The sequence below is a fragment of the Gracilinanus agilis genome, chromosome 4, assembly GCF_016433145.1.
Source record: "Gracilinanus agilis isolate LMUSP501 chromosome 4, AgileGrace, whole genome shotgun sequence".
Taxonomy (NCBI): domain Eukaryota; kingdom Metazoa; phylum Chordata; class Mammalia; order Didelphimorphia; family Didelphidae; genus Gracilinanus; species Gracilinanus agilis.
In genome coordinates this window covers 189,307,201-189,332,107 of record NC_058133.1, presented here as the reverse complement: position 1 = coordinate 189,332,107, position 24,907 = coordinate 189,307,201, and the positions used below count along the sequence as shown (strand labels likewise).

Here is a 24,907-nt window from a genome sequence, read left to right as displayed (position 1 = left end):
TTAATCCATTCCCAGGGCCTGAATCCACACATTCATGCAAACCCAGAAGTCCCAGCTATCTTCCCAAAACTGCTTTCAAACCTTGCCACCTTGAGGTCTTTACTTATCACAGTTTACCTAACAAGAAATGTGAGCTTAGAACAGTCCCAGGGGTAACATGAAGGGTGATCTCTCTTCTCAACCTTTACATAAAGGCAAGATAACATGGCAGCTAGTTTTTCTCCCCTTAGTCAAATATTTCATTCACTGCCCCCTTTCTTCGAACAAAAAAACAAAACAAAACAAAAACACCCCAAATTGCAGCACATGGAAATGGGCTCTGTCCAAAATCTGTCAGTCTGGGAGCGTAGGAGGAATGGTCCCTGAGGAGCAGCAAGGGGTTAGTGCAGAGGAAAGGTGTATGATTTACTCTCTTGTGTGAAGCAAAAGATTCTAGATGCAGTCCCAGGGAGTCTGGTGGTCTCTGAGGATTTTTCCTCTAAGGAAAGAGAAGTTGTATGGTATATATCTGTCTCTTGTATGATTAAAAAGGAGCTATGGTATGGCAAAGGCCCTCTCAGAGGGGCTCCAAGCTGAAAAATACTCATACCACTTGCACTCATCCTTGAATAAAGTCCCTAATACAGAGAAGTCAAAATAATGTAGAGGCTGGCTGGGATTCAGAGAGCTGGTGCAAGAACTGAATGAATGCCACTGGGCCATTTAAAGTGCTACTTTGCCAAGCCCCACAGAGTTGTTCACACATGGCTGGGGGAAGGGAAGAGGAAGAATAGGAAAGAAGTTCAGAAATGGCTATTGCTTTGCTCATTTAGGTTAGTGCTTAAGTGAGGGAATAGCAGGGAAAGAGACAACTAGGAAGCTCCAAAGGCTGACATGAAACTGAGAAGACCTGGGGAGCAAACTCAGAACCCTCCACAGTACAACCCTTAATTTTAGTAGAGATCCTGCTACCCACTCCTCCACCTCCACGGTTTCCTTCCCTGACCCACTTTCTTGAAAACAGTCTTTTTGGACACTGGAGGCAAGGCCATAAGTGGTAGTAGGACAAGCCTGTTCTGCAGAACCAAGGTCAAGCTTACTAGGAAAAAACAAATCATGATTAAGAGACACAGCAATGAAACCTTCCCAGTTCATGTAGCTGGCCCAAGGGGCCTCTAGCACCACCCCACTGCATTAAGAGCCATTCCACACTTTGGCTTTAAGGAAAAAGATGGGAAGGGGAGGTAAGATGGGCAGTTGTTTAACATAAGGTCCCTGAGCACCCACACCTTGTAGCAAACATCATCCCATAAAGGAGAAACTTGGGGGACAATGAGGCCCTAGGGGCTAGTTCATCAAACTCCCTTGATCCCAGCAAAGAAAGTATTGTCCTGATGGAAGGAGCTTCACTTAAGGAGTTTAGCCTCCATCATCTATGACTCTGAGCTCACAAATGGGTGTCCACCTAGAGGCAGCGTAGTATCTTCTCTAAGCAGGGGCCCAAATGGCTAGCCAACAATGTACATAGACAATTAAATTCAGGAGGTGGGACCTGGATTCTTCTTTCCCTGCCTCCTTCATCTCCAGTGGGACATGAGAAAAAAGACCAAAATCATAAACTATTCCCCAAAAGAGGATGTGCCTCAGTGGCTCCGAGAGCTTGAAGGATCTAGTTGATTAAGCTCTGATTGGTCTAGCAGTTCAAAGTCATCCCCTTCAGCATCAGTGTCCAGATCAGAGCTGGGGGCCCTTAGGAAACCTCGTGCGGCTCTTTGAGGGGCAGCAGGGGGTGCCTGCTGTTGGGCCCTTGACAGGGCCAACTGGATCATGCCTTGGGAGACCAGGCTGGCAAGATTGCTGGTGAGATTGGATCCTGTGGGCAAAGTGCTGAGCAAAAGCTCAGGGAGACCAGCCTCATCTTGGCTGGTGGTTGGCCCCAAAGTTGGCTCCTGGGCTCCTGGAGGGGAACGATAGGCAAGGCTAGGAAGCCCAATGCTGGTGTCATCCTCATCATCCAGGCCTGTAGCATCCACATTAATGGAAGGGAAGTCAGGAAGGTCTCGAGCAAATGATTCCTCAGGGTCACTATGACCATCCAGATCTAGGGAGAATGAGGAAAGATCAGAAAAATGCCTACTGCCCCTCATATCACTTCCCATCCTCATGTTATCCCAACTATAAAGAAAGCCAGCTACATATGATGAAAGGCCTTTCCTCTCAAGATTTTCCCTTGTGAATGCATACCCTTGTGCCTGGTTACCTTTCTTCTATTCACAAGTTTGAATAAATGATGCTTGGGCAAAGTTATCTTTTGATACTCCCCCTGCTTACCCATAGAGGCCCTCTAGAAACCAAGCATCTCCAAGGTAGGGGTTAGAATATGAGGCTACTAAAAGACTAAAAGTTTCTAAAAGCCAGTTAGCCTACACCTTGACTTTGGTCTTCTGCCATCTGTACTATGACCTCAAAAGTTCATCACTTAATCCAAAAATAAGGATGCTGGAGATATCTTTACTCTATTAGATTGGAAGATAACCCATGACTTAGTAAACATGGTCAAGACAACAACCTAGAGGAGTGATGGGCAAACTATCTCTCCCCCTCCCCCATCCAGGCCTTAGTTTGCCCATCACTGCCTTAAGCAATTCCCTAATCACTACATCTGGTCTGGATGTGAGGGTGTAGTGATTAGGGAATTGCTTAAAGCAGTGATGGGTAAACTAAGGCCTGGATGGGGGGGAGCGGGATAAGTTTGTCCATCACTGGCCTAGAGGGAGGGGATGCCAGGGAGTGCCTTACCTTCTGATCCTTCAGTTAGTGGTGTCTGACCCCTTGAAAGATTGAATGTGCCATTATCTGTGCAGGAGACCTCAGCATCTGAGTGCTCTGAGTCTGTGATGGCCAATTCCCTAGCAACAGTGGAGTCATCCAACTTAGAGGAAAAGGAGACAAATAAAATCTTTCTAATCACTTGTTAATCATAGACAGTTCTCAGAGATGGCATGTTTATTAGAAAGATCCATAGCTGTAAGATATGTAAATAAAAGGCCAGGCTTAAGACAATGGAAATGTAAACAAAAATGGCATAGCCAATATACCCTAAAATCATTTTTTTCCAAGCAACTTAGTTTCAATACAACATAGGTGAATCTAAGGGTGTTGATCAACATCTAAGCTGGTTTAGGTAACATTTCCTGGGGACAATGTCTAAACATCATTCTTGTAGAGCTCAAAGGAAAGGCAGAGCTGGGGACACTGGTTCTTCTGTTTCTGTCACGATACCGATAGAGAATATCAGTGTCTAATGACTGTCAAAAAGAGAAGCACACTGCCATTAAAATTGTTTGGGGGAGACCTATTTTCATCTACCCATAGCACCTACAAAGGTACTATGAATGCAGAATAGGGTATGTGAGAAAGTCACTGTGCTCCTTACCAGGTTCAAATAGGAAGTCCGAGTACAAAAGCCTAAATACAGTTCTGTCTTCTTTCATGCTGGGCTTAAAGCTGTCAGACAGTGCCCAGATTACACCATAAATTTGAAACAGGATTATTGCCTACACACAAGGTACCAACTGGTTGTCAGGAAGTGGTTAAGGAAACAAAATGCTTAATGGACAAAGCTCCATGTTACCTGAGGACAGAAGGCAGCTAGCTCTTCTTCACTATCACTATTGTCCTCCACAGCACGATCAGGGTGCAAAGCTCGGGCCCGCCGCACTGTATGAAAACAGAACAGAGAAAGCCCATTACCTCTGGTGAATGCTCTTCACTGAGCTTTCAGACCAGGAAACCAGAGCAGGAATGGGAGAGGCCACTTTCTTCATCTGAACTGACCCAAAGGACAGTGATCATGCCTGAGGGTGTGGCAGCTGAGCCTGCAGAGCAGGGTGACTTTGATGGCACAAGATAAAAACACTGCTCCCATGTTCCTCCACCTCCACTTGTCTGTCCATTAGATACCTAGCAACTAGGCCTATGTAACAGCTTTCTGGAGTGACCTGGTACAGACCCAATGTCCAATGTGCCAACTGAGCACTGTTTGAGCAAAGAACAAAAAGGAAACTTCTACCCTAAGTTAAATTAAATTCCTGAAGGAGAAACTCAGACTTTCCAAGTAACCCAGGAAAGACCAAGGACCACTCTGTAGCTCTGCTATTTAGGTCTTATGGAGGCTATGATGGTTTTTATATGGTATGATAATTGTGAGCCTGAAACCTGGCACAGAAAGTCAAATTTCTTTTTCTTATCACCTCCCTGGGCCCTCCCTCTCAAACTGATAAGCATGTAAAACATACTATTTCTCCTATCACCTATTCTCCACCCCCATACCCCCAATTGCCCCAAGCAGGAATTGGACACTTCAGGATACTTACACTGCCTTTCTCTTTGCCTGGACATCATATAACCATGGACACTGAAGTCCAGCCGCTGCAGGGCAGGCTCAAGTCTCATGTACAATCGATGGCCCAGTTTGTGATACACAGCAAGTGGCCACAGCAAGACAGAAAGAACTGGGGGGAAAAAAGGGTAAGAAGTGGCAAGAAATCATAGAGGAAGCTATACAATGTAAATTTAATTTCTCTTCCACACTGCTAAAGCCCTACGTTGCTGAGGTTGTATAGCTGTTTTTGCATTTTCAGGCATGTTTCTTCTCTGTGAGTATTCAAATACATTTAAGATAGCTATATCTTGTCACTCCCCCAAAACTAACATCCTTGAGGGCAGAATCCCAGTGTTGAGATGGGATTAGGGTAGCAGTATTAAGGATATATCACTAACAGAGTTTAAAGCCAAGTTATGGAATTAGCCACACATGGATTTTTTTTTTTGAGCCAGATCAAACAGTAAATGGCTCAGAAATTTCACCTGGTACTGAATGAGATCAGGATAAAGCACTACTAGAACTTAACCATCCCAGCCTCTGATGGCTTCCCTGACATGCCAGCAGTAAACAATTTAATTTAAAAAATGCCAATGAAGATAAAAATGTAATCTAGTTCAAGGCACTGAGAAGCATGTGCATGGTGGATATCTTAGGGACCCACACTAAAAACTCTCTTCCCTAGTGAAACTACACAATTCTGATATGCCTGTGAACCAAGATTTCTAAGATTACTCTGCTAAAATCAAATCCACCAACATGCTAGGGCTTCCTCCCTGAACCCTGCCAAAATGACCTTGTGTTTATTCTGTATGTACTCTATGTGTGCATGTTATCTCCCCTGACAGAATGTAAGAGCTGAGGACAGGAATTCCTAACATGGACTAGCATATCATACAGGCTTAAACAAATGCTTGTTAACTGACTGACCAAGAGAAAGACCTTTTCTGGATAAGGGCCTGTTAGATAAAAAGTTATAGAACTTAAAAAAAAAAATCTCTAGGTCACTTCCTTAAGGTCATAAAGTCACAAGAGTTTTCTCTCTGGCCACATGGTCAATTATAGTTGAGGGAAATCTGTGACTAGGGCTACTGTTGGCAGGGTTATGTGTGTAAAACTTACGGAGTAAGTAGGAGAGCAGGAGGCCAGGGATGTATTGGCCCAGGACAGCCAGAAAGGTCAGTATACCACAGCTCAACAGGCAGAACTGGGAGAACCAGGAAAATAGCATTAGGTTTCTGATATACAGGGAAAAGTCCAGGCCAAGATAATGCTTTCTGATCCATGAGTCAAGCAATGGACATGTCATATCTGATGGTTCCTAGATGTTACTGGTAGGGGAAGGAGGGCTTATCATTTCCATTCAAACTACCCTTTTACACTGCTAACTTCACAGGGCTGCACTTCACATTAAGACATTTGTTTGAATAGGACTCAGCCAAAAATGCTTTCTTAAAAGCATAAGGTTGATTTTTTTTTTTAATTTGGAGGAAAAAAAAAAAACCAACCCCCTCCCACTGTAGTGATCTCACAGACAACACATAATGCACACAGACATGCTTTCTTGCTTTGAGACGGGAAAATGGCACTACTATAAACTCAGTCTAAATGTCAAATACCATCTTAGGAGTCACTGAGTTTTGGCCCCTGATGGCGAGATCCTCCTCTCAGTACTATTCTTTGCTTCTACAAATGCCACTGCCTTGCCTTCCTGGATGGAAACTCCTGGCTTTAATAGTAACAAGGCTATGTCAAATGGAGAGGTCCAACTTTGGGCTAGTGGTGGAAGGGGTAGTGGAGGAAGGGAGAATATAAGGGAGGGTCTTACCTTGCCTGGGTTTTGCTTTTTGAAAAGCAAGAGATTCCTTATGAAAGTGGTCCCACTAACCCAGCCTTCAGCTACATGGTGGCAGAGCTCAGGCATGCTAAGGAGCCGAGGGTGTACAAAGCCCCAGCTACAGAAGAGAGAAGGGGATCTGTAAATAGAGGGGAATGGAGGTTCCCCAGGTATACTGAGAACTTGGTACAAATGCTAACTAATGTTTTCTAGGCTTTCAATTGGTCTTGGGTAGTGGCCAACCCCTAGGTGCTATGGAGATGGAGCCTGGCCACATGCTGACAGCTGGGCTTTCTTCTAAGCTCACAGGTTGCAACTTGAAGTTGGAAAGAAGGAGAATGAACTTGTTCTAACAACCCCGTACCTGGTGAGCAAGAAGCCCAGGCTACATGTGTAAAACACCCACCTGGCTCCAGGGCTCTTTGTGCTTAAGTATTTTCCCATTTGCATTCAAGCTTTTGCAAATCACTTCTGATTGCAATACAGAAATAAAAGTAGCATACAATCTGATACCAACACTGTTGAGATGGAGGCAACTGGAGGTGTGGAGGGAAAATAAAATGAAACCAAAATAAACCACACCACAGAAATCTTCCTGGGATCAGATAGATGGATGATGTGAATGAAATCAATAATGAAAGCAGACACTATAGACACAAGAGTTATCTTTGGCTTGCTGGTGCTAAAAACCAATGTGTTGTTCTCTGACTAACAACATTAAAAAGCCAGAGGACACATAATACACTAGATGACCCAGGATAAAAATGTCAGGAAACATAACATTGGTGCCTTTCTACTGCCACACTATCTGCCCCCATCTCTTTGCCTCCTCCTCTCCTTAACAGGCCAAGCACTAAAATATTTCCTATTCAAAAACTTCTCTTTCAAAGATCAAATGAGATGGGAAATTTCTATAGGTATTTTGATTGATTTCAGATATGCCAAAGATGCTTACTTAGAACAAAACAGAATGAATCAATCAGAGCAATGAAAAGGGGATTTAATTAGTTTTTCATACCTCTCATTGTCTAATGCGTCGGGTCTTGCCACTACAACATTAAAACAAACATCAGCATTAGTTGGTAGGAAAAACTGAACATGATAATGTTAGGCTGTTGTTACAAGCTCTATCAGCTTGACAACACAAGTTTTAATAGGTTTGGGGAAAATACAGCAGCAAACACAACAGAGTCACCAAGTTACATTATAATAGTTAGGGAGCTACAGAAAAGGACATGTTAATTTAAGCCTGTTTGCTTCTTGGGGAACCCAAAATGGAAAATGAATTTGTTACTGTGCAACTAAATTTGCAGGAGATGGAGGCCAACATTAATAAAAAGGAAAAATGGTCCATTAGCACCAGTATAGCTATGTGTTCACACTTGTCTATTTGCCTGGCTAGTAATCTAACACCACATAATTAAGTCAGATCATCACCTCTAGGCATCATCTTTAGGTCGTTATCTCACAAAATCCCTCTCTCTAGCTCTGACTTCTTTCTTGAGTTTTGATTCCACAACTCCAAATGTCTACCTGGACATCCTAGTTTGATGTCCTGAAAGTACTTCAAATCCACATGCCTAAATATTCACTCTACAAAGTACACTGAGATATATTAAAGCAAATTTACCATTTTCTCTTACCCCCATTCTGACCTCCCAGCTCCCAAGAGGATCCTCCTTCCAACTTTTCCCACCAAAGATAACCTTTTCTTTTTCATTCTCAGTATCCAAGGAGTCTTAGGGATTCTTCTTTTTCAATGTGTCTGGCATCCATCCTTTTCTGTCTTCTCTCATTATTATAATCTTACTTCTTATTCAAATCCAGACTATAAAACAATGGTTCTCTGATCATGTCTATAAAAGACTCTTGTCTTGAGATTTCTCCTCAATATGATCTTGTACTACAAGATAATTTTTCTATAAAACTGCTTTCAGCTTATCCCCCTAATCAAAAGCTTTCAATAATACTATCCACAAGATCAATCTAATCCTAATCTCCCTTTCCAAACTTATTGTTCACTTCTCCACTAGAAAAAGCCTACTTCATTATTTCCAAAATACATTGTATTTTCTGATAACTTAAATATTTATAAAGTGCCTATTAAGTGCTGAATAGTCTACTAGAGGTTAAGGGACACAAGAAGATTAGGTAAAGACACTGCCTTCAGTAACATGAAGCTTTTTCCTCTAGTAGGGGGAACAACCTATAATTCTACCCCACTCAAAACTAAAATACAAGAGAAGCATATAGAAAGCACTACTCAAGATCCAAGAAGGATTTTAGGGGAACTAAGGGATTTAATCTTAGGGGAATTAATTTAGGGGAATCAAGGAAAGTTTTAAGGAACAAATAGATTTGAATTAGGCCTTAAAGGATGAGTAGGATTCTAAAGTAGGAGTGGGGATGGGGAGGAAAATTATATGTACAGGAGGGCCAGTATGTAACATGACCCGAAGTCTGGCAGACATAATCAAAAGAGCTTTAAAATGAAAACAGAGAAGAAGGAAGAAAATTGCCCACACATATCTGCCAAACCAGATACATGGGTACAAAACAGGAAAAAGAGAATCAGTAAATAGGATCAGTAATTTACAGAGAACTGTATCTAAGAAGATAGCCTGCAATAACATTGAGACATCTATACACAAATTCATGAAGTATATATAAAATACATAAATTGAACTAATTATTAATATGTGAAGTTAAATTCTAACTAGAGGTTTCACTAAGTCTTGGAAGGGTGAAACTAATAACTGAAATGTGGCAACAGGTAACATTTATACAGCATGTTATGGTCTGCAAAGTATTTTACATCTGATACTCACAGCAAGCCTGTGAGGGATGAAGTCATACCTTAGTCAAAAGGAGCAGAACAGATAAAAAGAGTAGCATAGCAGCATTATATAGTAAGTAACTATAGATTAAGATACAGGGTCTGCTAGGTAGCACAATGGATAGAGTGCCAAGCCTGGAGTTGGGAGGACCTAGGCTCAAATCTGGCCTCAGACACTTCCTAACTATATGACCCTGGGCAAGTCACTTAACCCTGATTGATTAGCCCTTCTGCTCTTCTATCTTAGAACAGATACTAAAACAGAAAGTAAGGGTTGAAAAAAGACATACTTATGTGAGCAAATTCATTAACTGAGATGGGATGGGAATCAATGGATGGAGAAACATAACATGATATTTTTCTAGGAATATAAATCATATGACCAAAAAGAGAAAAAGATGAGGAATTTGATTGAGACATTTTTTTTAATCTGGTAAAGATACTTGATATAATCATGACAGGGGGCTTCAACTATCTTATCTGCACATCTGTTGGAGTGTATTAACAAAAAAAATAGGACACCTATTAAATTTTTGACTTGTCTTAAGAAACTGCTACTCTTGAATATGATTCTGATCAATAAAGGGTCAATGGGACAGAACCATGGGAGAAAACAACTATCTTAGCATTTATAAGAGGAGAGAGATTAGAAAGAGTTTGCTGTACACCAAAGATTTGAATTTCACAGAGTTCAGAGAAAGAAACAATAGGATCCCACTGTCTAAAATTCTATAGGCAAAGCTGACCAAAGAAGGATGGACTAGAAACTCTTAGAAATGAAATTCTGAAATACAAAAGGTCCTGAATGAAAATAATGAACATTTTTAAAGAGACTGAATGACTTGCTTATACAAGGTCATCAAACAACACATATTTTAAAATGTTTATCTTAACTTTTATTATATTCATTTCTACACATATCCCTTTTTCCTCCTAAGTTAGCCATCCCTTTTAACAAAGATTTAGAAAGAGGAAAAAAAGCAATTCAACAAAACTAATACAACATAATTCCTTATTGGATAGTACATATACAATATTCCATATCCCCAGGCCTGCAATGAAGGGAGGAAGATGAATTTTCCTCACATGTCACCTAAAACCAAGCTTGGTCAATATAATTACGGTTTTCCATTTACATTGTTATAAGTCACTGTGTATATTGTTTTCCCAGTTCTGCTTACTTCATTCTTTCCATTCATAAAAATCTTCCCTTGCCTCTCCAAATTCTCCATATTTGATGTTTCTCATTAGGCAGTGATATCCCATAACATTTGTATAATTTGTTTAGCTATTCCCTATTGTTGGACACCAATTCATATTTTTATGAAGCACATATAGGAAGACATAAACAAGGGTACATAAAGTGACAAATTAATAAAATAAAATCCTATAAGAATAACATCAGGATAACTCATATCTGGAAAATTAATGTTAAGGACTACAGAAAAGGGAGTTTTCAGCCATAATGGGGGCAAGAAGATGATTAAAGAGGTGATAAGACCATTACTTGGGGTAGACAAGATAATTATAAAAAAATGACAGAAAGAAGAGTATTCAACTCATATTTTGTCTCTACTTTATCTAATAGGAAGGATAATCATTGGATTGGAAAAGATAAAAGACAGCTAAGAAGGAGTTGAAATTCAAGATAAATGAGTAGCTAGAGCTGACTTCAATGAGTTCAAAGCACTAGATTCAAATAAACTCTATCCTAGCATTCTGAAAGTCCTTAGAGAATGATTGTGAAAAACTGTGGGAATCAAGAGAGTTAACAAAGGTCTGGAGATGGGTAGATATTTTCTCAATTTTCAAAACTAGAAAGAAGATGGCATCTTCAAATCATCAGTTGGTGAGTTGTACTTTGAAACCTGACAAAATTAATAAAGGCATAATTTGTGAGAATTTAGAAAGAGACTCAGTTATCACTAAGAGCCAGTATAGTTCCATCAAGAAAAGACATTCCGAGAACTACTAGGCAAAATGGAAAGCAGTTCAGCACAAAATAAGATTAGTTTTCAAAACAAGAAACAAGATTATCAACAATCATAAGAAAATATGTTCCAAATCACTAATAAGAGAAATGCAAATCAAATAATTCCAAAGTATTACTTCATACTCATGAAACTGGCATTGATGACAAAAGACAGAGATAGTGTTAAAGGGACTGCAGAAAAATGGGCACACTAATTCACTATTAGGGAAGCTGTGAATTAGTTCAGCCATTTCATAATACAATTTGGCCTTATTTGAGAAAAATGCCTAGATTGTTCATACCCTCTGATCTCATTACTGGGCACACACCCTAAGGATGTCAAGGACATAAAAGATCCAACACATACCAAAATAGCCACATCAGTGTTTTTAAAAGTGGGTTCCCATTATTTGGGAGAAAGGCTATACAACCGAGTACAGGAATGGAATGGAATATGACTGTGTCATAAGAAATGACAAATATGATGAATTCAGAGAAATATGGTGAGACACATAAATGTATGCAGGGAAAAGAAAAGCATAACCAGAATAATTCTTTCAATTACTACAATAACGTAAATGAGAAACAACACTGAAAGACACCAGAATTTAGAAAGTGTAATGACCAACCTTTGTTCTAGAAAAGAGATGATGAAACACAAAAAAAGTGAGGAATTAAGAATACAGAATGTTGCTTACAATTCAGATCTGGTCTCTCTGCTAGGTGGTTCTACTTAACTGTTTTGTTTTTCTTTGTTCTAATAGAGCATTCTATGGGGTGAGGTTATTGGGAAATGGCTATAAGAAATAAAAGGCTTCAATAAAACATTAAAAAAACAAATTATACCAGACAAACATTTCTTTTTCATTTCTTTTTTAAGTAGGTTCATCAGACTTACATTTCATGAGAATACTAGAAACATAGTATGCTTATACATCTATATATTTGCATATTGTATGCAAAGCATTTGACAATGTCACATTATTTTTGTGAACATGAAAGAAAGACATGGGCTAGATAACAGTACAGGGTTAGTTGGATTCAGAATTGTTTTAGGGACAGGACCCAAAGAAAAATCATAAATGGGTTGATGCTAATTTGAAGGTAGGTCTTTAGTGAAATATTCTTGTGATCTGTCCTTGGTCCTGTGCTGTTTAAACAATTTCCTTAATGATTTAGATACAGAAACAGGTGATGATGTCTATCAGATTTGCAGATGACATGAAGCTAAGAGACAAGAGTTTTCACTGGACTACAGAGCAGAATTCAAAAAGATCCTGACAAGCTAGAATGATGGGGCTGACACTAATGATTTGAAAATATCATAGAGAGAAATGTAAAGTCTCAGGTAAGGTCAAAGAAGAAACTGCATAAATACTATATTGAGGAGATATTACTGAAGCCTATGATTTGAGGACATTAATAAACTGCAGCACATCCAAAGGAAGATGACCAGGATGGTGAAGTAACTGGAAATTTGTCCTATTTGGCTTCGGATTGAAGGGAGGAGAAACAAATTAAGAATGGAGAGAAGCTGAAGAGAGGTATAAATAAGCCTGATAGAAGGAAAAACTTCCTATTAATCAAGATATCAAAAAAGCAGTGTCTTGGAAAACAATTAGGCCTCTATCACTGGAGGTAGGCTACACAATCATATTGTTCCTTAGGAACATTAAAGACAAGATTCATATTTAATTAAAATTTGAACTAGAGGGGCAGCTGGTAGCTCAGTGGATTGAGAGCCAGGCCTAGAGACGGGAGGTCCTAGGTTCAAATCTGGTCTCACTTCCCAGCTGTGTGACCTTGGGCAAGTCACTTGACCCCCATTGCCTACCCTTACCACTCTTCTGCCTTGGAGTCAATACACAGTATTGACTCCAAGACAGAAGGTAAGGGTTTAAAAAAAAAATTTGAACTAGAGACCTGAAAGGTCCTTCTTCTGAGATTCTATGGTATGGCAAATAATTGAGTTTTGAGGGAACATGACATACGTGGAAGGGAGTGAGCTAAGACTTAAAAGACAGGGGAGAAGCAGACTGCATAGGGTCTTGAATGCTAGGTTTAATTTGAGTTTTAGGTCATAAGGAACCAATGAAAGGTTTTGAATATAAAAGTAACGTGACTGAATTTTTAGATTAGGAAGATAAACTGAATAGCAGTGTGAACAATGGATTGCAGAAAGATGGGAGCAAAGGTATGAAAGTCTATTAGGTTTAGGAGGCAAGCAATTACAATAAGTGGTAATGAAGGTTTGAAGTTGTTTGGTGGTAGTGAGAACAGAGAGAAATGGATCACTGATATGTGATGTGTTCAAGAGGTAGAAATGAGAGAATTTAACAAATGATTACTTGGTAATGTGAGGGAGACCAAAACTAAAGATAATACTAATGTTTTAAGCATGGAAGACTAAATGAAGGAAACACTAACAAATAAACCAAGAGAAGGAAAAAATTTGGGGGAAATGATAATAGTTCTAGTCATGTTAAGTTTGAGGTGCCCCTGGAACATCCATGTGGATGAGGGACATTTGATATGCAAGTTTGAAGCTCTCAAGAAAGGTCAAGTTTGAAAATAACATATTGGAAAGTTAACTATGTAGACATGATTACTAAAACTGTGAGAATAAATGAGATCAACAAGGGAGAAAATACAAAGGGAAGTTGAAGACATCAACCTCAGGACAGACCAAGATTAAGGCATTGTGAAAATGAAAATATGCCACTAGGGACAGAAAATAAATGGTTGGAAAGGTAGGAAAACAAGAAAAGTGTGGTATCTTGGTAGCTAAAGAAGGAGAGAATCTCCAGAAAAAGGGGTGGTCAGTGTCAAAAGCTAGAAAGGGGGAATAAAAGGCCTGTGAAGTTCATATTAAGGTGGTCCATGTATCCATTTGAAAAAGAAGGTTCAGTAGTCAGGTGGAGATAGAATCCAGATTATAAAGTGTTAAGGACTGAAGGAGGTGAGGATGGAGTGAGGAAGCAGAGGTACTGTGTTTTTCTTTATTCAAGTTGTTTCCCCCTATAATGCCTATTCCCCTTTCTAACTATTCAGATCCTTCAAGGTTCAATTCATGTCCTACTTCCTGCATGAAGCCTCCTCTGATCAATCTAGCCCATTGTCATTTTCATCCCAATACTTTTTTGTAATCATTTAAATTTCAATGTTTTTTGGGTTTAACCTCTACAACTAAATTGTAAACTATTTATTGACAAAGACCAAGTTGTATACTTCTTGGTATTCTCAGTAGTATCACGTAAGAGTTAAATTAATATTGCATGATACACCTTTATTAAGTAATGATGATGCATCAAATAAATAAAACTATACGACTCTCAAAATGATCTCTCAGGTCAATAATGAAGGCAAAAGACTGATCCCATAATGAACAGTTTTCTATAGCTTCAAGATAAGGAGGGGCCATTTATTTATTGACTTTTAAATGGAACACAGATTCTACATGCTTACCCTAAAGCAACGGATTCATAAATTAAAAAGACATTTTTCCTACCAAAGAGCAAAAATCAAGAGGTAAAAAATGCTACCAAACTCACCTTTCATTTCAGGCCAGATTTTGTTCTTCCACTGATCTATACATACAATTATCATCAAACTGAATGCAAGTAAAAACACCAGACGAAGGGATGTCAGTGCAAAGAACCTATAAGGAAAAGAAGAGCAAAAGAAAGATCAGTATGTAACTAATTTCAAAACTAAGAAAAATACCATACACATGAAAGGCTAAATGATATAGTAGAAAGAGTAACCTGGGTTCTAGTTCCTTTGCTATGGCACTAACCTACATTCTCTAAGCCTCATAAGTTCAGAGACAATGATACTTTTCTCACCAAAGGCAGGAGACTAGACCGGATAATATCTAGAGGTATCTTTCAACTCTAAAGAGAAATTCTGTCTCAACAACAAGTAGCTTCAGGATAAGATAGAACATTGAAATATACTCCTATCAATCTAAAAGATTACTCTCTCCTTAGAAATTCTGGACAAACTTCAGGGTCCTGAGTGAATGGTTAAGAATTAGAAGGAACTTAAACATTATCTAGTTTAGCTCTCACTCTGTACTGCAAACAAAACCTGACAGAACCTTTGCAGTAAAGTCTTTTAAAATATTTTTGTTTATTGTTTGTTAATACTACCAATAACAAAACTTATTTTTGTAAATTTGTTCTTTCAAACTGACTTTATTCTGAATAGAATATTACAAATAATTTTTAAAATGAGAAACATGTAATCACTTGCTGTACATGTTTTGTAATTGGGAACCATATTCAATGCAATAAACTATTCTTTTAAGATGCCTCACCTCACTTCTGCATTTGGTCAATCAACAAACTATTTAACAAGGGCATCCTATGTAACAGAAACCATACTCTAACCACCCCACCCATCCCCTTTGATAGGAAGGAACTGTCTTGCTTATCAGTTTATCACAGTTTTTGTGAAAATACTCATATTCATTTTGTTTTAAAATTGTTTCAAATACTTTGTTTCATTTGTAAACATTTCTGCAGTTTGTCCAGCAGAATGGAACTTCAGGCATCCCTCACTATATCAAGGTTCACTTATCAAGGCTTCACTGTATGGTAGGGGCTTAAAAAAAAAATCTAATTCTATATGACGGAGTTACACTTATTGTGGCACACTATTGGCTGATGGAATGAAAGGCAACCAACCACAGTTCTGCATTCTGTATCCTGGGTGCTGATTGGCTCAGTGACTGTAGGTTAATAAGAGGGTGGAGAAGGTTTATAGGAGTGGGAAGGGTTTATAAAAGCCTATATATATAAAAAAATAAAAACACTATAAGCCGCTACTTTACGGATTTTCACCTATCGCAGTGGTCTCTAGAATGTAACTCCCTCAATAGGTGAGGGATCACTGCACTTTTAAAATGTTGGTAAAAGCATTCATTGTGTCTCAGGATCATTAGACATCACAGGATCATCAATTTAGAACTAGTAGGAATGTCAAGAAACTATTTGCTCCAACTTCCTCCTTTTACAAATGAAGAAACTAAAGCTCAGGAGGTAAAGTGACTTGCCCAAGGTCACAGAGGTAATGTCAATGACAGAATTTGAACCCAGAGCCTTTGACTGAAGTCATTCTTGGAACTGGGCCTGTTGCCTCCACATTGGAGGTAGCTACTGTTCTATTGGCAATTCTTGGATCTCTTAAGTTTTAGTGCTGGGAACTAGGTTCAGGATCTTTCACCATTGGCCTTTATTATTAACACTTTGGACTTCTTTTCTCTTCAAATTGAAAATCAGTAAACTTAATCAGCAAAATTTGCTTTAAAATGTATTTAATTTACTTAGGTTAAATTTAACAAAAATTAGTAAAAACTGATTTTATTCAATTGTCCATAATGAGAGTTGTAATAAATAGTTTAAGATTTTAAACACATTATATGTATTCAATAGATTGCACATTTTTAAAAATCTAAAATCATGAGTAAGTTTAATCACTATTACTAATTGCTTACACTACTCAGGTCTGGAAGTCTAAGTGACTAGTTTGACCTTAAAAAAGAAAACTAAAGGGACAGAAGCATCCAATGAGTTGTAAATGGGTTCACTCTACAAATGATTTCCCATTATAACACCTATGAAAAAACTCCAAAACCTAGGTGAATAATTGAAGATGAGTAAATGAAGGGAAGAAAGAATTAAAATAATAAAGGCTTAAAATTTTAGTTTACTAATGAGAATCCCGTCCCACCTTTTTTCCCTATCGCCTAAAAGAGCAATTATACAAGAGATTAAAATGAGGACTGGAGATTAAAAAACATAAGCCTCAGAAACAGGCAAGGGCAGTTAATCTCTCTAAAGCTGAGTTTATCACCTCCATAAATAAACAAATTTACCAGGGGCCAACAATAAGAGCTCCAAAGTTCTTCTGCTCCTTTGGTGCTAACACTTCCCTGTCCTAGAAGTAGATGTACAGCCTCAATCCTCATCCCTTGGGAACAATTGGAAAAAGAAGCACCCCAGGAGGGAATCCAGACGGTCTAGAATTTCCCCTCAGCAATTCATAATTGCATATGTTGTTTACTTGGCCTCTAAGGAGACAAAGGGTGTCCTTTAATCTCCCTCGAGATGGGTTTGTTTTCCAAAGATTTTGGTAAAGAGAATGCTCTGTGTTTAAGAGATCTAAGCCATTTTAAAACATCTAGTCCAGGGGGCAACTGGGTAGCTCAGTGGGTTGAGAGTCAGGCCTAGAGACGGGAGGTCCTAGGTTCAAATCTGACCTCAGACATTCCCAGCTGTGTGACCCTGGGCAAGTCACCCATTGCCCACCCTTACCACTCTTCCACCTAGGAGCCAATACACAGAAGTTAAGGGTTTAAACAAACAAACAAACAAACAAAAAACATCTAGTCCGTGATGGGAATTGATGTAGACCTTACCCATGATTTTCAAAAGCTCTATTTAGCAGACAGGATGATAAACTTTTCTAGGGGGCAAGATTACCCTTGGCCTATGTATGAAACAGTCTTCTACCTTTTCTTATCAAACAGGCACCATCCAGAGGAACATAGGGAGAGCATATTCTCAAGTACATTACCAACATTTCAGATGGATAAAAGTCACAAATATAAAGACTATCTCACAGTACCTAAAAAGGCAGTACTCATCCACCTATAGACAAGTTCTAGTTACTAGTTAGGCATTCTCCATCATGGATTTGATGACAAATTTTGGCAGGTGAATTCTATCATGTTCAAACTGCATAAAACATGTGTTTCCCCTGCTTTTTTGATTCTTCCCCTGCCTTCCTGCTTCTTCCGTTGAAGTAAATTCCTCAATCAAAAAAGGAACTTGGCTCTTGGGATGGCATATTTTAGATTAACTCAGAACACAGAATGTTTGCTACTTCATTCGGTTAATCTGGAAATTTGCCTGCCAAGGAACTTTTGTCCATGGATACAAGAAATGAACTACAATGAAAGACAGGTTTTTGAGTAACAAAGGGGTTTGATGAAAAATGTGAAGATTCTAACTGCTCAGTGTATCAGATTAGTCACCCAAATGCCTTGAGTCTCTTTCAGTCAACAAAGAAACCCAGGAAATTAAAGAGAAGTAACAGTCATAAGCTGGAGTGGAAGGAGGTTGGAGAAATAAAATAAACATTTCTTTGAAACTGCAATTAGCATGAAAACACTACAATTTAATTAAAAAAAAACAAAACTCATTTGGTTTTATATGATTATTCACTTACAAAAAGAAAACATGGAAATGTTTTGCATGATAATACATGTATAACACAGATCAAATTGCTTGCCAGCTCCAGGAAGGGGAAGGGAAGGAAGACAATGTGGGTCATATAACTTCAGAAAACTTATGTGGAAATTTATTATATGCAATTGGTAAAATAAATTAAATTAAAATTGTTTTTTAAAAGTATTTTCCCATAGTTACATGATTCATGTTCTCTCCCTCCCCACTCCCAGAGCTGACAAAAATTCCATTGTGTTATACATGTATTATCATTAGGTAAAATAAACGTGAAAAATTAAAACCTCTTGCAAATACAGTCAAATCTTAATTATTCACATGCTTAAGAGCAACATGTCACATGTGGATTATCCACTTTGTGGATCATCTGAAGGCAAATGTTTTATCAGAGGTTAGCTCCTACAACTCAACACATTCTCATTATCATCTTTTAAAAAATATAATCAAATTACAATATCATTCAGGGATTCTTTGTATGGCACACTCCTTTGGCAATCTGCTGAAGCCTACAGAGCGCTTCTCAAAACGTTTTTAACTGCATAATATAAAATACATTGAATTACAAAGGAAATCAATTATATTGAAATACAGTTACCAAGATTTTTTTTTTAAGTTCACAAACATCATGTTAAGAATTCCTGATCTCAGTAAAACACACCTATGTATATTAATCTATTGGCCAGAACAACCATGGTTCATTCAAAAAAACCCAAATGTTTTAATTTACCTTTATTAGTATAAGAAGGGTTAGTCAAGAAGCATTTTTTAATTGCCTACTATATGACAGGCATTGTGCGTTATAGTCTCTGCTCAAGAAACTCATGTTCTAACAACAAACAAAATGACTGGGAGATAGAAGGTAAACAGCACCAATATGGGACCAGGCCTGGTTTCTTGCAGAAGATGGGATTTTAGTTGGGAATTTTTGCCAAACAGGAAATGATATAATCACCAATGTGCTTTCTTCCAACAAAAAACACATTGGATAACCTTCAGTTTTTGCATTTATATTTCTAGTTATCACAAGGAAAAGTAATTTCAACAATGTTTTAGAAATCAAATCATAGCTAATCCAAAAGACAAGAATTGGCCATGCATGTGGCTACTGAACCTGTTTATATAGTTTGTAGAAGGAAAAAATGGGTCTCAGGTCCACAACTTGATATTTCTAGAGTAAAATCACAAATGAAATCACCTTTCTGGAAATTCACACCCATCCTAAGTTTCTAACAAATGTATGTTAGTAGTACATTTAATAGAAAATTAACAAAATTCCAGGCAATTCAGAAGAACCAAAAAATCATGCCACTGAAAGTTCCCTGGTGTTCCCTGGATACTAATGGCAAGAACAAGAAATCTTCCAAAATCATTTCCAGAATAAAATTCTGAATAAAATGAAAATGCAGGTAAAATGCTATGCTCTCTTCTCCATTTCTAGTCCTAATGGGAGTTAGTTGTTCCCTCTCATTTTAAAGGTTGTAGAAAAAAATGCTTTGTGTCAAAAGAACATTCTTAATTTTTGAAGCAAGATCCATAGTAGTTGGAGTTTTTGTTTTTAAATTTTGCTCTGTTCAATATTAATAATATGGAAATAGGTTGTGAACAATGATACACATATAACCCAGTGGAATTGCTTGTCAGCTCTGGAAGGGGGGAAGGAAAGAACATGAATCATGTAACCATGTAAAAACATCCTAAATAAATAAAGTGATTAATAAATTTTACTTTGTTTTCAGTCATGTCTTTGTTCATGCAGTCTACATGATCTCCTGGAGGTTTTTTCGTGCTTCAAGAGCATTAGATGACACAGTAACTCCCTGAAGTATGATATGTCAACCCAGATGGATAAAAATATTCAAAGAAATCATTCTGATCCCAAATGAAAATATTTCTTGGCCTGCTTTGATTCAAAAGCCCTAATTCAGAGACTTCCTGAATAACTACAGAGCTCCAGCTTGGAGTCTTTCTAGGGCAGGGACTAGAAGTCCACTCTGGCAAATCTGGAGCTCACTCACTTTTTCAGGGCTCCGTATTTTAGCACTATACTTATTAACCTACAATATGATTCGAGTATGTGAACCAAATCTGGTCCACCCAGGAAACTCACAGCTGACTTATCTTGTCCTATTTGCTCTCACCACTAATTGGGGCTTAGGTTGGTTTAAGTATAACACAAAAGGGAGTGTCTTGCAATCCTCAATGGTGAGTCTTCAAGATAATTACAGATGTGCAGCTGAAGAATTACAAAGGCATGTACTGCTAGAAGGTTCCTAGTCATGACTACTACAAGATAGGAGACCTAGAAAGCCCTATGGCCAAAAACCAAACTCTTAAAACTACCAGAAAGGCAAGGAATGTTTCACTAAGTATTATCAGCAATTTATTAGTTAACTTCAGTGCTCGAAGTAATTGTCTAAAACTAAATTACTGAACAACGGTCCATTTACCCTAACAGAAATTTCTCTCAAGTTATTGGTACAGGTAGTTCTCTATACCAATGGAATCGCAGGTCCAGACTAAGAGAAAGAAATAAAATAGAGAAATGATTTCATTCTCAGGTACAAGCAGATGATCCAAAAAAGAACAGCCTCATGACTAGAAAAAATCCCCCATCCAAATTCCAAGAATGACTTCTGCAATGAGAACGAATTGTATTCTTTGCTTAATAACACTCTTACTGGTTAGTCAATTATGTATTATTTCAGGATACCTCAAAAGGAAGAAGAAATCTAGATTCATTTCTCTCTGGCTTGAATTGACTTTATTTTAGGTTTATTCCTTACCTCCCATTCGTCTTTAAAAACACGCATAAACATTTTATTAATGTCTTTTGTTTTTATACCAGTCATTCCTAGGAGAAACCTACCTCATCACCACCATGGCACCCTCCTATGTAACTAAATGAAAAAGCCAATAAAGCAGCTTCACATAAAAAATATGCAATATTCTGCCATATGTATGTTTCTCTTTATCAGTTCTCCAAGACCATCACTGGTATTTTAGTGATTCAGAGCTGGCCTTTCTTTTTAGTGATCTTTTCATTTGCCATGTATATTGTAACCTTGATTCTATTCCTTTCACTCACTGTTTATATAAATTTTTCTACAATTGTTTGAATTCCTCATATTAGTCACTTCTTACTACACAATAATAATCCAATATATTCATGTGGCAGGTTTTTTGGCTAGTCCCCCAATTATTGGACAGCACATTGTTTCTAATTCTTTGTGAACAGAGAGTGCTAATATATGAAGGATCCTTTGTTTTTCTGGGACTTCATCCAGATATATGACCTGTGTCCACCTCTCATTTTTTAACTTCTAAATTCAAGAAATAAACAGTATCCTTTGTATCTTAATGAAACAATGACTCATATTCACTGACTACTACTACTCCTTGAGTTGTGGGTCTTGGCCTTCATATTGAACATTCAAAATACATAAAGGAAAGAATACTTCCCAGGGCAAGTAATATTATCAAAATCTAATGACAGACTAATCTAGTCTTCAGGGTGTTATCAATGGAGAAGTTCATTTTTGCATTTTATTCACCTTAATCTTTTCTATTAGCTTCCTGATCCCAGGACACATCAGTTGATCTTCTTTCAGGACCAGAATCACACTCATCACTCTTCTCCACCTATTTATTGTATGTGGGAATGTAACAAATGCCAGAGTTACAAAATTCCAACACAAAAATATTATAAAAGTCCATGGTCTCCAAAGGAAGCTCTGAATGAAATCTTGTACAAAATATATTTTGTTACTTGAGATAAACCTTACTAAATGCAGTAAGTCAAAGTTAATTTTAAAATAAGCATATATCCTCCATTACAGGAGCTCTACATCTCATCCCATTGCCAGGTCTACGTGAGAGAGAGGCAGAAGTTGGATTTTCTAAGCCACTTTTGAGCTGCTATGATACTGTTAACAAGAGAAGAAGTAAGTGACATGGGGAGGGTCACCCTGCTCAAAAAAATTTATCAATTTACTTTAATAAGAAAAACATTTCTTTCCTATAAGACTGTCCTACTGAAAGAATGAGAATTTCATCTGAAAGAGTTAGGAAAAAGAGAAGAGACTATACCATTTTGGAGCAAAAGGCTCTTTGGAAGAGGACAGGTCTAGGTGGGATGTTTCAACAAGGAATACTGAATAGCCAAAAGGCAACATAAGGACATTTGATCACTTACTATCCCAGGAACAGGACACCTCAGAAGATGCTAAGAAGCTGCCTTCTGGTACTTTCCAATTTTGCCTACAATTCTCCCAAATATTGCCAATACCTGATTTACAACAATTCTACCAAACTAAAATCAAATTATATAGCTTTAATAAAGATATAATTTGGTTCCCTACTAAAAGGGGTAGTATAAAATTCAATGACAGCAACAATGCTTTTCCAATATTGAACATTGAATTATTTATTCTAAGTTCACTAATCACATTTTGAAAACTGGATGTGTAGAGCAAAGAGCAATGTGAGTTTTTTTTTAATATCAGGAGTTTGCAGAAGTTAAACCTTAAAAAAAGTGAAAACCAAATAAATTTTATCTTGGTTCTATTCCAACCTCTTTTACTTAATCTTTTCCTCTATTTGAAAAAGGCCAAGACTGTTTCTCAGTTATCAGCAGAAACCCAAGCTGCAAAATGAGATAATCAGAAGGATTCAAGTCTACTTTTGTTGACAGTTTATTACAGCAAGAGCTGCTTCATCTAATGCCCACTGTAAAATGCCTTTAAATTGAGTGATATAGTTTTTCAAAGTGTATTTATAGGATCACTTTTTCAGCTTGACTGAATTCACAAACCTCAATTTCCTTTCCTATTAACCCAAACTAGAGATATTTACATAATTACCAAGGAAAGGGAGGAGTTAAGTAGCTTGGAAACAGGTAAAATCACACTCTCACTCTTACAATAAAACACATACTTAAGAACTAACATTTAACTCTACAGCTTGAAGAACACCGTCAAAGGCAGGAGTGCGATATATGAATTCAGAACTCTCAAATTTTCCTTCAATAGCAATTGAACAACATAAGAAACATATCAAATGTCTGTTCAAAGCACTGTACTAGAAATTAGAGATACAAAGACAAAAGACCCCCGTCCTTAAAGAATTTACATCCATTCTACTGTGGGGGTACAACAAACAAGTGGTCTGGGGGAAAAGGCACTGGTGTAGAAATGGAGTGTTAGAATCCTTGCTCTGCTGTTAGTTATTTGTGTGACTTCGGACAAGTCATGGGCTCTCTGGGCCTCAGTTTTCTCACCTGTAAAATAAAGATAGACTAAGAAGACCTCTGAGATAATTTGACCACTTATATACTCTTCTCTACACCACCCTCAGAAGCATCTCTATGGCCTCAGGACCCCTGTCTTAGCAGTTAACAGCCAAAGACATGCGAGACGGTGTGAAGGAGTGGACAGGATACTGGTCAGAGGGTCAATAACACCTGGGTTCAAATCCCAACCCCACTCACTCAACATAGTGCCTTACTGTATGACCTTGAACAAGTCACTCCATTTCTCTACGTCTCAATTTCCTCATCTGTAAAATGATGGGGCTGGAGTTGATGGCCTCCTCCTCATCCCTCCAGTTCTGAATCCATGACCCAACGAAAGTCTCTTGGCACAACCACAGGGAGGGTCGGGTTGAGGAAGGTGGGAATAAGAGTGTGTATACGGGGGGTGGAGTCGGGGGTCGGATCCCTGAGGCCGGCCTAGAAGCGGAAGGCAGAGAGAAGAGAGGGACAAGTCAGGTCGGGGTCTCTCACCAGAAAGCCGCATTCAGAGCCAGGCACCACAGGGCACTTCTGGCCGGGCGCTCCCACACCAGGGCCGCCTGCACCCGGCTCAGCAGGGGCTCATAGGGCCCCAGAACATCCAGCAGAGCTTGCTGCACCACCTCCACCTGCCTATCCCGTTCGCCGCGGGCCGACATCGCACCGCGGCTCCTAAAAGCCGGGACCGGCCGCGGCTCTGCACCTGGGCCGGCTGCCGCTGCCAACTCTTCGGTCTCCGCCATCTCCCCACAAGGAGCCACAACATCCGGGGCCGCAGCCCGGATGGTGACAAACAGGTACTGCGCAGGCGCCAGGATCCGAATCCCGCCTTCCTCTTTAGCGCGCCTGCGCCCCAACCCCGGCTATGGATCCTCGAAGTGGAAATTGTTGAAGCCCGTTGAGGCCACTCCCCCATCGCTACTAGGAAAGAAAGGGTCGAGGTCGGCGACGAACATGCGCAGTCCGCATCAGTGAAACCCCTAGACGGTGGAAAGTGTTTACTTCCCTTTTGCCTTCGGAGTGCACTGCTCTCGCAACCAATCAGGCGCCTCGGCGGATGTATCGCTCTTGCGCAGTGGGAGTAGCGGGTTGGCGGGCGGGATAGCTGTTACGGCGGCTGCTGGAGGGAGGAGGTAACTGAATCTTGGGAACGGAGAACCATGCCGCGGGAGATCATCACCCTGCAGCTGGGCCAGTGCGGCAACCAGAGTGAGAAGCGGGCCCGGGATCCAGATACCCCTCCACCAGCCAGCTCCTAGATCCTCCCGGAGATCTACTCACTTCTCCTTCAGACGCAGGCATCTCCCTTCCCCCAGACTCGGGTGACACCCCTTTCCTCCTTCCCCCCCACCTTCCCCCCCC

The 24,907-nt window shown here is 39.0% G+C and overlaps 2 protein-coding genes across 3 annotated transcripts in view; one reads left to right on the top strand and one right to left on the bottom strand.

The window, feature by feature from the left end:
- Nucleotides 1-215: 215 nt before the first annotated feature.
- RETREG3 (reticulophagy regulator family member 3) lies at nucleotides 216-24,288 on the bottom strand. Its single transcript, XM_044671705.1, has 9 exons — nucleotides 24,038-24,288; nucleotides 14,560-14,666; nucleotides 7,219-7,249; nucleotides 6,192-6,318; nucleotides 5,486-5,570; nucleotides 4,356-4,493; nucleotides 3,614-3,699; nucleotides 2,779-2,911; nucleotides 216-2,080 (listed from the first exon to the last, which is right to left on the bottom strand). The coding sequence occupies exons 1-9, from the start codon at nucleotides 24,286-24,288 to the stop codon at nucleotides 1,623-1,625; spliced, it is 1,416 nt and encodes a 471-aa protein (XP_044527640.1). The 3' UTR covers nucleotides 216-1,622.
- Nucleotides 24,289-24,676: 388 nt separating this feature from the next.
- Nucleotides 24,677-24,907, top strand: part of LOC123248026 (tubulin gamma-1 chain) — a 12,579-nt gene continuing 12,348 nt past the window's right edge. For both annotated transcript variants that reach the window (XM_044677172.1, XM_044677171.1), the window contains exon 1: nucleotides 24,677-24,754. In XM_044677172.1, coding sequence (XP_044533107.1) covers nucleotides 24,706-24,754 — 49 coding nt within the window. In that variant the 5' untranslated portion in view covers nucleotides 24,677-24,705. The remainder of the gene's footprint in view (nucleotides 24,755-24,907) is intronic.